Source organism: Monodelphis domestica, chromosome 4 (assembly GCF_027887165.1).
Source record: "Monodelphis domestica isolate mMonDom1 chromosome 4, mMonDom1.pri, whole genome shotgun sequence".
Classification (NCBI taxonomy): Eukaryota; Metazoa; Chordata; class Mammalia; order Didelphimorphia; family Didelphidae; genus Monodelphis; species Monodelphis domestica.
In genome coordinates, this window is record NC_077230.1 from 451,797,998 (window position 1) to 451,814,561 (window position 16,564).

The following is a 16,564-nucleotide window of genomic DNA, read 5'->3' on the forward strand; positions in this document are numbered from 1 at the left end:
GGATTTGGACTCATGCTGGCCATTCATCTTTAGTAATAATAGTCTCAGGTCTCATGCTCAAGCTTCTCCACAGTTAAGTTCCATGGCCAAGTTCCTCTCACAGGAAGTGACACAAAATATAATGCAAGTTCTTTATGTCACTTCCTTTGTCTTACATGTACCAATGGTGATTTAAACTTGGCTTTGGATGGCCCAGGGGGTCAATCAGATGTTTCTGATTTATCACTTACTATCACACGTGGGTCATAGACCTTCCTCCCTCACACTTAATCCTTAAGTGGGGGTATATACATTCCTAGTTGCTAGAATTCTAAAGATTAAACAGGGAGGGGTAAATCTAGAATTCACATCAGACAGCAGGAGGCTACAGCAAGGAGTGAGAAGCAACCTAAAAGCAAGCCATACACACACACACACACACACACACACACACACACATCTGCTATGCCAGGTTCTAAATCTGAGCCCAAGGCAACATCCAGACTCTGAGACCCTGCCTGGGCAAATATAAGTCCAAACTAATGCACACTCCTTGAAATTCCAATCAAACCTTCAGTGAAGTCCAGAATTTCAGCCTAGGGCAATCTGTACTGAAGCAGCCTGTTCTGTGTGGGCCCAGAGCAAAACTAGGAGTCCAAATCTGGGCTTTTGGTGAAAACAAAGGTCCAAGTTTGGACTAGTTGGTAGTTCAAAATTGGGTGTCTCCTGATCCTCTTGCTAAAAACTCAAGATGGAGCCCTAGGGCAGGGCAATCTACTGTGTGCCTGACCAGATAAATCTCTGGGTGAGAACAAAAGCCTACATGCAAGCCTGAGGTGAGAATTTCAGCTATCAGTGATATCAAGGGTTAATTGAATCAACAGTGGATGGTGGCTCTCAGAGGTCCCAGTCCTAAGGCCATCATATCATCTTAGAAGAATTTAAATTGGCAGAAACCCAGAAATAAATCTAAGGACAGCATCAAGGAAGGTCTGAAGTTTAAGAGGGTATCCTAACCTCCCAGAGACTACCTAAAATCAGGTTGGAAAAGTGAGCAGACAACAAAAATGTGCTTAACTACAGAGAATTTTTATGGAGACAAAGAGCAAAATACAGACACAGGAGGGGACAGTGAAAACAAAGGAAATAGGCAATGTGCCAAAAGAAAAATATGAATTGGGCACAGATTCTGGAAGAGCTCAAAAAGGACTTAAAAAAAAAACAATCAATACAGGCAGAGAGAAAATGGAGAAGATCAATGAAAACAATCAAGAAGAAATGAAAAAAGAGGATCAAATATTTATGGAGGAAAATCAGGTCCTAAAACTTAGACTTGAACAACTAGAAGCTAATGATTTCATGAGACATCAAGGAAACATAAAACAAAATCAAAAGAATGAGAAACAGAATAAAACATGAAATATCTCATTGAAAAAAACTGACCTAGAAAATAGATCCAAGAGAGGCACTTTAAGAATTATTTGCCTACCTAAAAACCATGATAAAAAAGACATCATAATACAAGAAATTATTGAAGAAAACTGTCCAGTTATTTTTTTTAATATATTTTATTTGATCATTTCCAAGCATTATTCGTTAAAGACATAGATCATTTTCTTTTCCTCCCCCCCCCCACCCCCCATAGCCGACGCGTCAGTCCACTGGGCATTAGATGTTTTCTTGATTTGAACCCATTGCTTTGTTGATAGTATTTGCATTAGAGTGTTCATTTAGAGTCTATCCTCTGTCATGTCCCCTCAACCTCTGTATTCAGGCAGTTGCTTTTTCTCGGTGTTTCCACTCCCATAGTTTATCCTTTGCTTATGAATGGTGTTTTTTCTCCTGGGTCCCTGCAAGTTGTGTCCAGTTATTTTTGAACAAGAAAATAAAATAGAAATTGAAAGAATCCACAGATCACCTTCAGAAAAAAATCCTCAAATGAAAATTTCCAAGAATATGATTGCTAAATTCAAAAGCATGCAAGCCAAGGAGAAAATATGGCAAGCAACCAGAAAGAAACAATTCAAATTCAATGGCACTACAATCAGGACTTAGTGGCTGCCACAAGAAAAGATTAGAGAGCATAGAAGATGATATTTGAGAATGTGAAATATCTAGATTTGCAACCCAGTCACTTATTCAGCAGAATATTCTTTCAGGAGAAAAAGTGGTCATTCAATAAGATAGAAGATTTCCAAGCATTCCTGAGGGAAAAAAACAAACAAACAAGACCTAAACAAAAAGTATGAAGTCTAAACATGGGACCCAACAGAAGCCTAAAAAGAATAATAAAAAAGAGAAAATTTAAAAGGCTGAACAAAATCAAACTGTATGTGTTCCTACATGAGAAGAGGATATTTGTAATTCTTAAACATTATTCTTAGTAGTAGAGCTGATAGAAGTAATATACTTAGACAGAGAATGGGAAAGTAAGCTGATTTTGACAATACCATATGCAAAAAAATCAAGGGGTGAAAAAGAGAATTTCCCTGAGGTAAAAGGGAAAGGAGAGATGGAATGTGGTAAATTATATAACATGAATAGATGTAAAAATCTATTATAGCAAAGAGAAGGATAAGGGTAGTGATGGGAAGTGCTCATCAAAACTGGCTCAGAGAGGGAATAACAATTATACTCATTGGGGTATAGAATTAAATATAACCCTACAGTGAAGGAGAGTGGAAATAAGACTAGAGAAGGATGGACAAATTGAGGGACCAGGAAGTGGGTGGGTGTGATAAAAAGAAAAACACTGATGAGTAGGAACATAATGAAGAGGAAAATAGCAGAATCAAAAGGGAAAAATAAGATGGAGGGCAATAAGTTAGTAATTATAACTGTGAATATGAATGGGAAATTCGCTCATAAAAGGGAAGAGGAAAGAAAAATGAATGAGAAACAAGAATTCTACTATATGTTGTTTTAAGAAACACATTTGAGGGAGGATGATACACACAGAACAAAGGTAAAAGGCTGGAGCAGAATTTATTATGTATTATGTACAGTAAAAAAAAGCAGAAATAGCAATCATGATCTTAGACAAAGCTAAAGTAAAAATGTATCTGATTAAAAGAGATAAGGAAGGAAATTATGTCTTGCTAAAAGGTACTAACAAAAAATGAAATCATATTAATACTAAACATATATGCACCAAATGGTATGGCAACCCAATTTTCAAAGGAGAAACTAAAGGAGCTTAAAGAGGAAATAGTAAAACTATAGTAGTGAGGGATCTCATCCTTCCCCTATCAGAACTATATAAATCAAACCTATATATAAATAAGAAATAAATAAGGGAATTGAATGAAATTTTAGAAAAAAAATGGAGTAGGTATCTGGAGAAAATTGAATACTGATAAAAAGGAATATGCCTTCTTTTCAGCAGCACATGGTACATATACAAAGACCAACCATGTACTAGGGTAAAAAACATCACAAACAAATGCAAAAAGCAGAAATAATGAATGCAATTTTTGCAGATCATGTGATAAAAATTATACTTAGTAAGATTTCATGGAAAGGAAAATTAAAAATTAATTGGAAACCAAGTTAATTCTTCAAAACTGGTGAGTTAAAAAACAAATCATAGAAACAATTACTGATTTCATTGCAGAGAATGACAATGAGGAGACAACATATCAAAATTTGAGGGGTATAGCCAAAGTGGTATTCAGAGGGAAACTGTATATCTCTGAGTGCCTATATCCCAAATAGAGAAAGAAGAGATCAATGAATTGAGCATGCAACTAAAAACACTAGAAAAAGAGCAAATTTAAAATTCCCAGACAAAGACTAAATTGGAACTCCTAAAAATCAAGAGAAAATAATAAAATTGAAAGCAAAAGAACAATTGAACTAATAAATAAGACTAGGAATTTGTTCTTTGTAAAAGCAAATAAAATGAAGTACTGGTTAACCAAAAAAAGAGAAAGAAAGAAAGAAAGAAAGAAAGAAAGAAAGAAAGAAAGAAAGAAAGAAAGAAAGAAAGAAAGAAAGAAAGAAAGAAAGAAAGAAAGAAAGAAAGAAAGAAAGAAAGAAAGAAAGAAAGAAAGAAAGAAAGAAAGAAAGAAAGAAAGAAAAAGAAAGAAAGAAAGAAAGAAAGAAAGAAAGAAAGAAAGAAAGAAAGAAAGAAAGAAAGAAAGAAAGAAAGAAAGAAAGAAAGAAAGAGAGAATCAAATTATCAGTGCCAAAAATGAAAAGGGGGATTACACCTCTAATGAAAAGGAAATTAAGGCAATCATTAGGAGCTATTTTGCTCAATTACATGACAATAAATATAACAATCTTGGTGAATATTTAAAAAAATATAAATTGCCTAGATTAACAAAAGAGAAAATAGAATACATAAATAATCGCATCTTAGGAAAAGAAATTGAACAAGCCATCAATTAACTCACCAGGAAAAAATTCCCAGGACCAGGTGAGTGACTTCTACCAAACATTAAAAAAAACTAATCTCAATATTATACAGAGTATTTGACAAACTAAGCAAAAGAAGGAGTATTACCCAATTCTTTTTAAAACAGAAATATATGGTACTAATTCCCAAACCAGGAACACCAAAAACAGAAAAATATCATAGACCAATCTCTTTAATGAATATAGATGCAAAAATCTTTAAGATATTAGCAAAGAGACTACAGCAATTTATCACCTGGAGTATTCACTATGATCAGGTAGGATTTATATAAAAAATGTAAGACTGGTTTAATATTAAGAAAACCATCTACATAATTGACTATATCAATAATTGAGCTAATAAAAACCTCATGATTATTTTAATAGATGCAGAAAAATCCTTTAAAAAATACAACACCCATTCCTATTTCAAACACTAAAAAGTATGGAAATATAAGGTTCTTTCCTCAAAATAATAAATAATATTTATCTAAAACCATCAGCAAGTATCATATGCAATAGAAACAAGTTAGAAGCCTTCCCAATAAGATCAGGAGTGAAGCTATGATATCTATTATCACCACTAATTATTTAATATTGTACTTGAAATGCTAGCAATAGCAATTAGAGAAGAAAAAGAATTTGAAGGGATTAAACTAGACAACGAGTAAACCAAATTATTACTTTTTGCAGATGCTATAATGCTATTCTTAGAGAATTCTAGAAAATCAACTAAAAATAGTGGAAATAATCACTAACTTTAGAAAAGTTGCAAGATACAAAATAAACCCATACAAATCATAAACATATATATATATATATATATATATATATATTTCCAACAAAACTCAGCAGCAAGAGTTAGAAAGAGAAACAATTTAGAATCACTTTAGACAATATAAAGTATCTGGGAATTTCTCTGCCAAGAAAAACACAGGAATTATATGAACACAATTACAAAAAACTTTCTACACTAATCAAACTAGATTTAAACTCTTGGAAAAATAGTAATTGTTCATGGGTAGGATGAGCTAATATAATAAAAATGATAATCCTACCTAAATTAAATTATTTTTAAGTGCCATACCTATCAAACTACCAAAGAATTAGATAATTAGAAAAAAAATAATAACAAGTTCATCTGAAAGAACAAAAGATCAAGAATATCAAGGGAATTAATGAAAAAAATGTGAATGATGGTGGATTAGAAGTACCAGATCTTAAACTATATTATAAAGTAGTGATCATCAAAACAATCTAGTACTAGCTAAGCAACAAAAAAGGTGGATCAATGAAAATGACCTCAGCAATTTAGGGTTTGATAAACCCCAAAATCCCAGCTTTTAGGATAAGAATCCACAAGTTCAAAATTTGTATATGTTTTAAAAATAGTGATATTGTAAGTAAATTAGGTGAACATGAAATAATATGCCTGTCAGATTTATGGGAAAGGGAAGAGTTTAAAACCAAGGAAGACATAATAAATATTATAAGATGTAAAATGAATAGGATTATATTTCATTGAAAAGTTTTTGTACAAACAATACTATGCAGAAGGGAAGCCAAAAATTGGTAAAAAGTTTTTTATAATCAAACTCTGACAAAACTAGGAAAAGACAAATACCTTAGAACACATACCATAATATTGTCAATATGTCTACTTGAACTAGAAATAAGGATGATGCCATGAACAAATTATGAGAATGTGGAAAATTTTATGTAATACTTATGGACAAGGGGAAATTTTATGACCAAAGAAGAAACAAGAAATAGAGAACAAAATGAAAATTTAAATTTATAATTTTGGTTACATTAAATTAAAACAAAAACTTTTGTACACATAGAACCAATGCAATGAAGATTAGAAGGGAAACAACAAATTGCAGAAACATTTTAGCAAATGCCTTTCTCAAATGGAGAACTGAGTCAAATTTACAAAAATTTGAAGCACTCTTTGACTAATAAAGGGTCAAAATATATGAAAGGAGAGCTCTCAGATGAAGAAATTAAGATAATATATAGTCATATAAAATGTTCTGAATCACTACTGATTTGGAGAAATATAAATTAAAACAATTCTGAGATACCGCCTCACACACCTTCAGATTGGCTAATGATCATAAAATGAAAATGATACATAAATTGGAGAGGACATGGGAGAATTTATATACTAATGCACTGTTGGTAGAATTGTGAAATGATAACTACCCTGGGGAGCTATCTGGAATCATACCTAAAGGTCCATATAAGTATTCTTATCCTTTAACTCAGCAATTCCACTATTGAGTCTATATCTAAAAGAGATCAGAGTTAAGGGAAAAGGAATAACTTGTAGAAAAATATCCTGAAGCTCTTTTTTGTAGTGGTAAAGAATTGGAAATTGAGGAAGTAATTGTTGATTAGAGAATGACTGAACAAACTGTGGTTTATGGTGGTAATGTCATACTATTATGATATAAGAACTGACAGACAGGATGAGTTAAGAAGAACCTGGAAAGATTTATATGAATTGATACAAAATAAAATGAGCAGAATGAATATAATAACAAATAATATAGGACAATGAACTATGAAGGACTTAACTATTAATAGAAAACAAAGATCTGAGGTAATCCCAAAGGACTCATGATACAAAATGATTACAAAAGCCAGAGAAGGAACTAGATTCTTTTTTTTTTCATTTTAGACATTTTATTTGGTCAATTTCAATCATTATTCATTGAATAGACGCATCATTTTCCTTTCTTCCCTCCCCTCCCACCACACCTCCCATAGCCGAACCTATTTCCATGTTGTTGGTATTTGCACTAGGATGTTCATTTAGTCTATAAACCCAATTATATCCCCTTGGCCCCTGTAGTCAAGCAGTTGCCTTTCTTTGGTGTTTTTGTTCCCACCATTTGTCCTCTGCTTGTTGATAGTGTTTTTTCTCATAGATCCCTGCAAGTTGCTCATGGACATTACATTGAAACTAATGGGGAAGTCCATTATGTTCAATTGTACCACAGTGTAACAGTCTCTGTGTACAATGTTTTCCTGGTTCTGCTCCTTTTGCTCTGCATCACTTCCTGGAGTTTGTTCCAGTCCCCATGGAATTCCTCCACTTTATTATTCCTTTGAGCACAATAGTATTCCATCACCAACATATACCATAATTTGTTCATCCATTCCCCAATTGAAGGGCATCCCCTCATTTTCCAGTTTTTTTGCCACCACAAAGATGCCCATTATCACCTCTATTATTTAATATTGTACTAGAAACACTAGAAGTAGCAATTAGAGAAGAAAAAGAAATTGAAGATGTTAAAATTGGCAATAAGGAAACCAAGCTGTCACTCTTTGCAGATGATATGATGGTCTATTTAAAGAATCCTAGAGAATCAACCAAAAAGCTAGTTGAAATAATCAACAATTTTAGTAAAGTCACAGGATACAAAATAAACCCGCATAAGTCATTAGCATTTCTATATATCTCCAACCCATTTCAGCAACAAGAATTAGAAATTCCATTTAAATTTACCCTAGACAATATAAAATACTTAGGAATCTATCTGCTGAGGCAAACACAGGAACTATATGAACACAACTACAAAACACTCTCCACACAATTAAAACTAGATCTAAACAATTGGAAAAACACTAATTGCTCATGGGTAGGATGAGCTAACATAATAAAAATGACAATCCTACCCAATTTAATTTACTTATTTAGTGCCATACCCATTGAACTACCAAAAAACTTTTTTACTGAATTAGAAAAAAACCATGAAGTTCATTTGGAGGAACAAAATATCAAGTATATCCAGGGAAATCAGGAAAAAAATGTGAAGGAAGGGGGACTTGCAGTCCCAGATCTCATACTATTCTATAAAGCAGTGGTCATCAAACCAATTTGGTACTGGCTAAGAGCCAGAAAGGAGGATCAGTGGAATAGAATAGGGGTAAATGACCTCAGCAAGACAGTCTATGATAAGCCCAAAGATCCCAGATTTTGGGACCAAAACCCACTATTTCATAAAAACTGCTGGGAAAATTGGAAGACAGTATGGGAGAGATTAGGTTTGGATAAACATCTAACACCCTACACTCAGATAAACTCAGAAAGGGTGAATGACCTGAATATAAAGAAGGAAACTAGAAGCAAATTAGGTGAACACAGAATAGTATACTTGTCAGATCTTTGGGAAAGGAAAGACTTTAAAACCAAGCAAGAGCTAGAAAAAAAATCACAAAATGTAAAATCAATAATTTTGATTACATCAAATTAAAAAGTTTTTGTAAAAACAAAATGAATGCATCCAAAATTAGAAGGGAAGCAACAAATTGGGGAACAATCTTAATAACAAAAACCTCTGACAAAGGTCTAATTATCCAAATTTATAACAAATTAAACCAATTGTACAAAAAATCAAACCATTCTCCAGTTGATAAATAGGCCAGGGACATGAATAGGCAATTTTCAGTTAAAGAAATCAAAACTATTAATAAGAACATGAAAAAATGTTCTAAATCTTTAATAATCAGAGAAATGCAAATCAAAACAACTCTGAGGTATCACCTCACACCTAGCATATTGGCTAACATGACAGCAAAAGAAAGTAATGAATGCAGGAGGAGATATGGCAAAGTTGGGGCATGAATGCATTGCTGGTGGAGTTGTGAATTGATCCAACCATTCTGGAGGGCAATTTGGAACTATGCCCAAAGGGCGATAAAAGATTGTCTGCCCTTTGATCCAGCCATAGCACTGCTGAGTTTGTACCCGAAAGAGATAATAAGGAAAAAGACATGTACAAAAATATTCATAGCTGTGCTCTTTGTGGTGGCAAAAAATTGGAAAATGAGGGGATGTCCTGCAATTGGAGAATGGGTGAACAAATTGTGGTATCTGTTTTTGATGGAATACTATTGTGCTCAAATGGATAATAAAGTGGAAGAATTCCATGGGGAGTGGAACAACCTCCAGGAAGTGATGCATAGTGAAAGGAGTAGAAGCTGGAGAACATTGTACACAGAGACTGATACACTATGGTACAATCGAATTTAATGGACTTCTCCATTAGTGGCAAAGCAGTGATCCTGAACAACTTGGAGAAATCTATGAAAAAAACCGCTATCCACACCCAGAGGAAACACTTTGGGAGTAAAACACCAAGGAAAAACAACTGCTTGAATACATGGGTCAAAGGGATATGGTTAGGCATGTAGACTCTAAATGAACATCCTAGTGTAAACAACAGCATGGAAATAGTTCTGATTAAGTTCACAAGTAATACCCAATAAAATTGTGAGTTGGCTGTGGGCAGGGTGGGTGGAGGGGATGGAGGGAAATAAAGTGAATATTGTAACCATAAAAAAAAAGAAATGAAATTTAAAAAATAAATTAAAAAATATAAAAAAAGAAAAGCTTGCCTTTCTGGAGGTGTGAACCTTCGAGAAAGGCCCATCGTCTTGATACCCCTTTCCCCTACCTGTGGTCTGAAAATTTCTACCTGGCTCAGAGGATGCCAGAGCTCGCTCGCTCTCTCTCTCTCTCTCTCCCTCTCTCTCTCTCTCTCTCTCTCTCTCTCTCTCTCTCTCTCTCTCTCTCTCTCTCTCTCTCTTTCTCTCTCTCTCTCTTTCTCTCTGTATGTCTGTCTGTCTCCCTCATTTTCTTTCTTCTTTAATATCTTACCTCTATTGTAAAATATACTATTATAATTCCCTTTACTTTAGTAATTCATTTTGGGATTTAGAAATTAAATCCCTGGTGACCACCAATTAATTATCCAAGTCCAACCATATAAAATTTTTAACACCAAATAATAAGAACTTACTGAATTCTATATTCAATTTTTCATTCAATAGATAGTAAATGTATTCATCTATTTGATATTTCAGGTAGGATAGCTACTCTTTGTGTGTATTAAAAATAATATACTTATCCCTAGGAACTGATATCTTCCCTAATGGGTACTAATTTTGACTTGAGTCACAAAAGAAGTACAATATGCCTGATATAATGGAGTAACTGAAAAGTGTCTGTAAATGTTTCACTTGTAGAAGATGTGGTTTGCTAAATCAGTGGAATACCAGACTGAATCCATGATACATTGGCTCTACTAATCAGTCCCCAATAACAAAGTACACTTTCCATCCTTTCAAAAACCCACATTATGACTCCATTGTCTTAAGGACAAGATATAATAAAATAATCTGCATTTCAGCCACTAAAATTTAGGAAATCATTCATGTATTTAGTAAAATTGGATTGCTTGGCATTTAACACATGATTTCATGCAGTCCCCTACTGATTAACTCACCCACCTCCACATTTCCATTTTTATTGACTTGTTTTCTTACCCTTCTATTATCCCTCTATTCAAACAATAAAATAAAAAACATGCTTAAGAAATATGTGTAGTATCATAAAAGTAATTTATACATTGATAATAACAAATAATATATGTTTCATTCTGCCTTTTATGCCCATCGCCTCTCTGACAGGATATGCTATTGAATTTTATCTTCATGATTTCATTAATATTTTCATCATTGTTCATTCAAAGTTGTTTTTCTTCACAATTCTTCTTCTGAACATAGTCTGCATTAATTTATGTTTGATTTTTTTTTCAATATATCTTCTCTAATTTTCTATATCATTAGTTAATTCAGGGAAATTTTCTCTATTGTGGAAAGGAAACAAGACTGATAGCTGGTGGGGGAAGGGGCAACTGGGAGTGGCATTTGGGTCTTGTGACTAGCACTTCCTTCCTTCCAGGTTTACTTCCTTCCTAGTGTTGGATGTGGGAGGAGGGTTGTTTCTTCCCAGGCTGGATTAGGAGTGCCTCTACTTGGTTCAGCCCAAAGACACAGGCCCAACCAGCTCTGAAAGTTAGAATAGTTCTTGTTGCTTTCTGTCTACTGCTAAGATTCTGAAATTGACAAAAACTAGCACAGATTTAGCATAGACCAGAGTGGGAGAAACCCTCCGCCAGCCTGTGAGGCCTAGCCTCAGCTCTGAGTTTGAGAAAGGCTCCAACTTTATTTAGGGACCTCCCTCTTCCCTTTTCCCCTGATATCTCTCCAATCCAAACTGGTTATTAAAAGTTCTCTTATTAGAATATCTCAGTCAGAGAAGTGGACTATCTTTTCTGGGCCTAGAGGGAGCTGAACATCAGCTCAGTCATTCAATGACAAATGGTCCTTATTGGACCCCTGCTGTTGCCTCTCGGAAGGGGGGCATCTCTGACCCTTAAACTCCTCCATTCCCTGCTACAAAAATTCCTTATCCTCCATTTTTCCAGTCCCCCCATCTTTCCCAATAAATATTACACTATCTATAGAGCTTAAAAATAATTTGTTTCTTGCTCCATGGACATGATCTTCTTTCATTTGCAATTTGTGTATTTCTTTGGGATTTTTCTTGGTATTCACTGGATAATACATAGACAGTGGTCTATGTCAATTTCTGTCAAGAAATTTTCCAGTTTTACCAAAAGTTTAAATCACTTAGTGAGTCTTTAGTTAAGTATTTGGAGTTTGGAGAGTTAACAGACACTATATTACTGTGCTCATTTCCTTCTACATCTTGTGAAAAGAATTTGTTCCACTAAATGACCTCTCTATTTATAAACTAGCATAAAATTGTTTTAATGAGCTTTATTTGGTGTGATTGAAATATAGGTCATTATAGGGTCTCTTCTTCACTTCTTTTTCTTTATTCTTATTGATGCTTATGATGTTTTGTTGCAGCACATTAATTTCATGTTTTCTAGCACTATTATAAAGATATGTGATTTGTAGGAAGTCAAGGAATCCTACTGATTATGCCAAATTTAAGTTCACAAAACATGTTCTGTACTGATTATGCCCCAAAGTAGATAATATATCCTCCATGAGAATATTGAGATATCATAGAAAGAGGGGCCCATATCAGCTCACTTATTAATAGGTTTTATTGACCTTGTTAGTATCAGTTAGATTAATTTGAATTATTGAAGAGGTTTATTACAAGAAATTGGGTCTTGGTGGCAGATGAACAGAATAACATGGTGGATCCCTTCACCGATCCAACTCATGCAAGCTATATTGCAATAGAATAAATATGGCATTGTGTCAGGTACAACTCAGGTCAAATGAACTTTTTCCCATGAAAGAATTGAAGCTTCTTTTACTATTTACATTACTCAAAGGGTCACATTCTCTATGGAGTCATTCTCCCACTCTGACTACCACTATACAGTTCTAAAATAATACTTTCATATATTGATTGACATGACACTGCATAAATGATATATTTTCCAATAAGTTTTATTGTTTTTATACCACTACAGTTTCACAAAGAACATATCTCAAATCCATCAGTGAGTTAGCATGATGTCTATCAAAAACATGTAAAGATTTCATCTGGAGGAATGGGCAGATTACAACAGTTTTTTTCAAAGGCCATGAATGTGACTTAAAATGGTGGTATGGAAGTCTTAGAACTTGTTCAGACATTGAAGACTCCAAGCTCATCCACTGCATCAGCATCCTAGTTCATCACTAGCTATCTTGTCTACACATACTAAATGGGTGTGTAGATGTATACACATATATATAAGTAAAATAAGTATATGCATGTACAAATATACATTCATTAGCACTTCTTTATTAATAGTTGGATTTAAGTAAATCAATTCAATTTTTAATAATAATGACAATAAAAATCTCCATGTTCCTTCAAAGTTTTCAAAGTATTTTTATAATTCCATTTTAATCTCAGAAACAACTTTGCAAAATAGTTATGATAAGTATTATTTACCCATTCACATATATAGGGAAATTGACTCATATTAATAGTAAAGTCTTACTGTGTTAGTAGATTTTAGAGAGAATTTGATCCCAAGCATTTTTGTCTCTCAGTTTGACTCATTTTGTCTCTCACTTTAATTCACTACATTGTATTTCTTTTGAAATTATTTTAAAATCTTTACAATGTAGAGAATCTGAGAACCACATTTGACAGAAAGGAGGTATTGGTACTTGATACTGTATAATGGATTATTAAGTGGATTTGGAATACTAAGCTATAAGTTCAAGAATTGATTCTGTCACTTCTTACCCATGTGATTTAGAGCAACAAATTCAACATCTTAACTAGAGCGACTTGTATTTCTATAATCCTGTGACCTAAGTGTTAGATATCTACTTCTCACTCACTTAAAAAAAGGGTCTGATTCTCAGCATATGAGAATTGAATGTTGGACTAGGGTATAATTGGGAACAGACAATTATTGAGAACTTTTCTTGCTCCATAGATTACGCCAATTTCTGTGACCTTGGGAATCATAGGATATCAGGATAAAGGGACTGATAGTTGGGAAACATGTAGTCATGAACTGTGCAATGGGAAGGAGAAAGGACTCATATTTGCCAAACTGAAAAACAGAAAATGACAAGATGGAATCAATGGAATAGAAGGAGACATATGTGCACACGAGTAAAAGGATTGCATGTGTGGCTCTTATCTCAGGAAAATATCCGGGAGAAATATGGAGGTTGTGAATATGTTTGACTCGTTGATGGTGTCTATGAAGAAGAAAAATCAAGTAGACACTGGCCCAGATCATGAATGCCATGCAAATAAAATCAGGAAGAGAGAAGATAATACCATAGAATGTGGTATTAAATGAGGCAGGTGCTGCAACTGAACAATATCCTAGATGCCACCATCTTGTGTTGTTACTCTTAAACCTTGAGTTATGCATGATCCCAAGCATAGTCAAATTTATCAACAAGTAAAAGCACCAGCAGAAGAGACAAGAATGGACAATGTACTTTGTGGCTTGGGCTTTGAGTTCAGACCACCTGGAATTACTGGCACTGATGGCAATGACCTGAAAACCACTCAGGAGGCAGGTGGTGCTTAGGGAAACACTTCGGGACAGATGTTGAAGGTAATGGATAAGATTGCAACAAAAAGGATCAAGGAAATTTTTCATGCCCAAAAAGAACATTGTTTGAGGGAGACCCTTGAACAAAAGAACTTTCAAGTTAGCAAAGGCCAAGTTGACAAAAATAGTGTCAATGGGCCTTAGTCTGTGGCCACTGAGTAAAGCAGAAATATAATAGCACAGTAGGAAGAGATTTCCTAGAAGTCCACTTCCAATCTGGGTAATGAAAAGAATGGCCACCAACAAGTTAAAAAGCTTCATTTTCTCAATTTCCTGGGGAGAACAATGGTAGCAAATTACATAAGAACCTAGACAAAAATAAGAAATGTATTAAGTTCTTAAAGGATTCTACTATAGATAAAGGGTCTCTGTTAGGAATATAACCTCTGTTGGGTATAAAATTCAGAGATCACTGATCTGAGGTTATCACCAAACCTTGTTTGATTTTCATGTATATTCCATTGGTGGTTGAAAAGGGAAAGTTAATTGAATATTGGGATGAGTGATATTCTTCTAGATATGATTCTTTTTGATATTCCATTTTTCTCCTAGAAGAAGGAATTCAATTCTAGATAATTATTTCTAAATAAACTTTTGAGCCAGAAGTTTTTCTTTATGTGCTTTTGAAATACGATTCAAAATTTTTTAAAATGAAAATTTCAAAGCTGATGTTACCAAGAATAGAATGGAAGATTTTGAGTCATTTTAGGGTTTTATCTGCCTATTTGTGGCCCTATTTTTGGCTTTTACCAAGGTAATTGTGTGCTTTGCTTTTTCTTCTTCAATTCCTTTTACAGATGTGGAAACTGAGACAAAGGTGACAAAACTAGTGTCTGAGGCCAGATTTGAACTTAGGAAGATGAATATTACTGACTGTAGGTAAGACGCTCTTACCACTACTCTACCTATATTGTTATGATATTAAATAAAGTCTTCAAACATGTCAATGATTTGACATTCTTTTTTTCAAATGGTGAAGAAGTTAATGATCTTTTGGCATAGTTCATTGAATGTTGGACTTGAAGTCTAAAAAAACAACTACTTCAAACAATTACCAGTTATGTAATACTTATCAAGGCAATTAAATTCTCTCAAGTATATTTTTTCTCCACAAAAGGAAAATGATATTAGTTACAGTATAAAGTTGTTTAGGGGATAACATGAATTAGGACAAATTCTAGGCAAAAATTAAAAATAATAAGATATTTCACTGATGTTGATGATGATAAGATTTAAATGAAAAATTATAAAAATGAATAATAGCTCTACTATGTGTGGGGAAAGCATTATATTACCTTGTTGGCATGAGTATCAATGGACAGATGTGTTTTAGAGTAGAAGGGGAAATAATTTGAATGTAAAAATTTGATCCAAAGTTTAAAATTATAAAATTATCATTAAAGTAAAAACTTTTCTGAATGTAATATGTTCATATTTTCTTTATATTTGTGAAATACTGTAAAATTCGACATTTCATTCAGTTTATTAACATATGTAACTTTCCAAATTCCAATTTCCAATATGGAATAATACCTTAGTGCTGTAAAAATTGCCACAAATATGAGGAACCATATAATTTATAAAGAAGCATTTATTAAATGCCAATCATATGTCGGATGATATACCCGGTGGTGTGAATGAAAAGACATAAATGAAAGAGTTTTGCTATATATAATTTTGCTATATGTAACCCTAAGATATATTATAAATAGAATATACCAAAATGGAGTAGATGATAATCATAGCAACTTTCTTGTTGTGTGTATAAAAGGGTAAAATGGTAAATGTCTGAGGGGACGTGGAAAATCAGGGACACTATTTCACTCTTGATGGAACTCTGAAGCGGACCAAGAGAGTAAACTGAAATTATGCCCCCAAACTTATAAAACTGCATGTACTTGTTGACACAGCAATACCATTATTAAGTTTATTACCTAAGGTAACTAGGGAAAAAATGAAAATAACTCATACATACTAATATATTAATAGCAGCACTCTTTCTGTTGTTATAGAACTGGAAATTGAAGCTGAAATTTTAAACAAGAGGTAGCATATGATGGCGATGGAATATCACTGTGCTGTAAGAAATGATGAATTTTAAAAAGCCATGATAAGACCTACTTGAAGTTGGGAAGAGTAAACTGAGCAAAACCAAGAGATTATTAAATACAGCAATAGGCAAATTGTTTGAAAAATGACTTGAATATGTCCACCTCTAGAGAATGTACAGATGAATAGGAATAAGCAAGGAATGATTTTATATAAATATA

General features: G+C 33.6%; 1 protein-coding gene across 1 annotated transcript; it reads right to left on the bottom strand.

The window, feature by feature from the left end:
* Nucleotides 1-13,631: 13,631 nt before the first annotated feature.
* Nucleotides 13,632-14,555, bottom strand: monDomV1R1221 (vomeronasal 1 receptor monDomV1R1221). The gene is given in 1 exon segment (NM_001167502.1): nt 13,632-14,555. A coding segment is annotated over 1 exon segment (924 nt).
* Between the last annotated feature and the right edge of the window lie 2,009 nt (nt 14,556-16,564).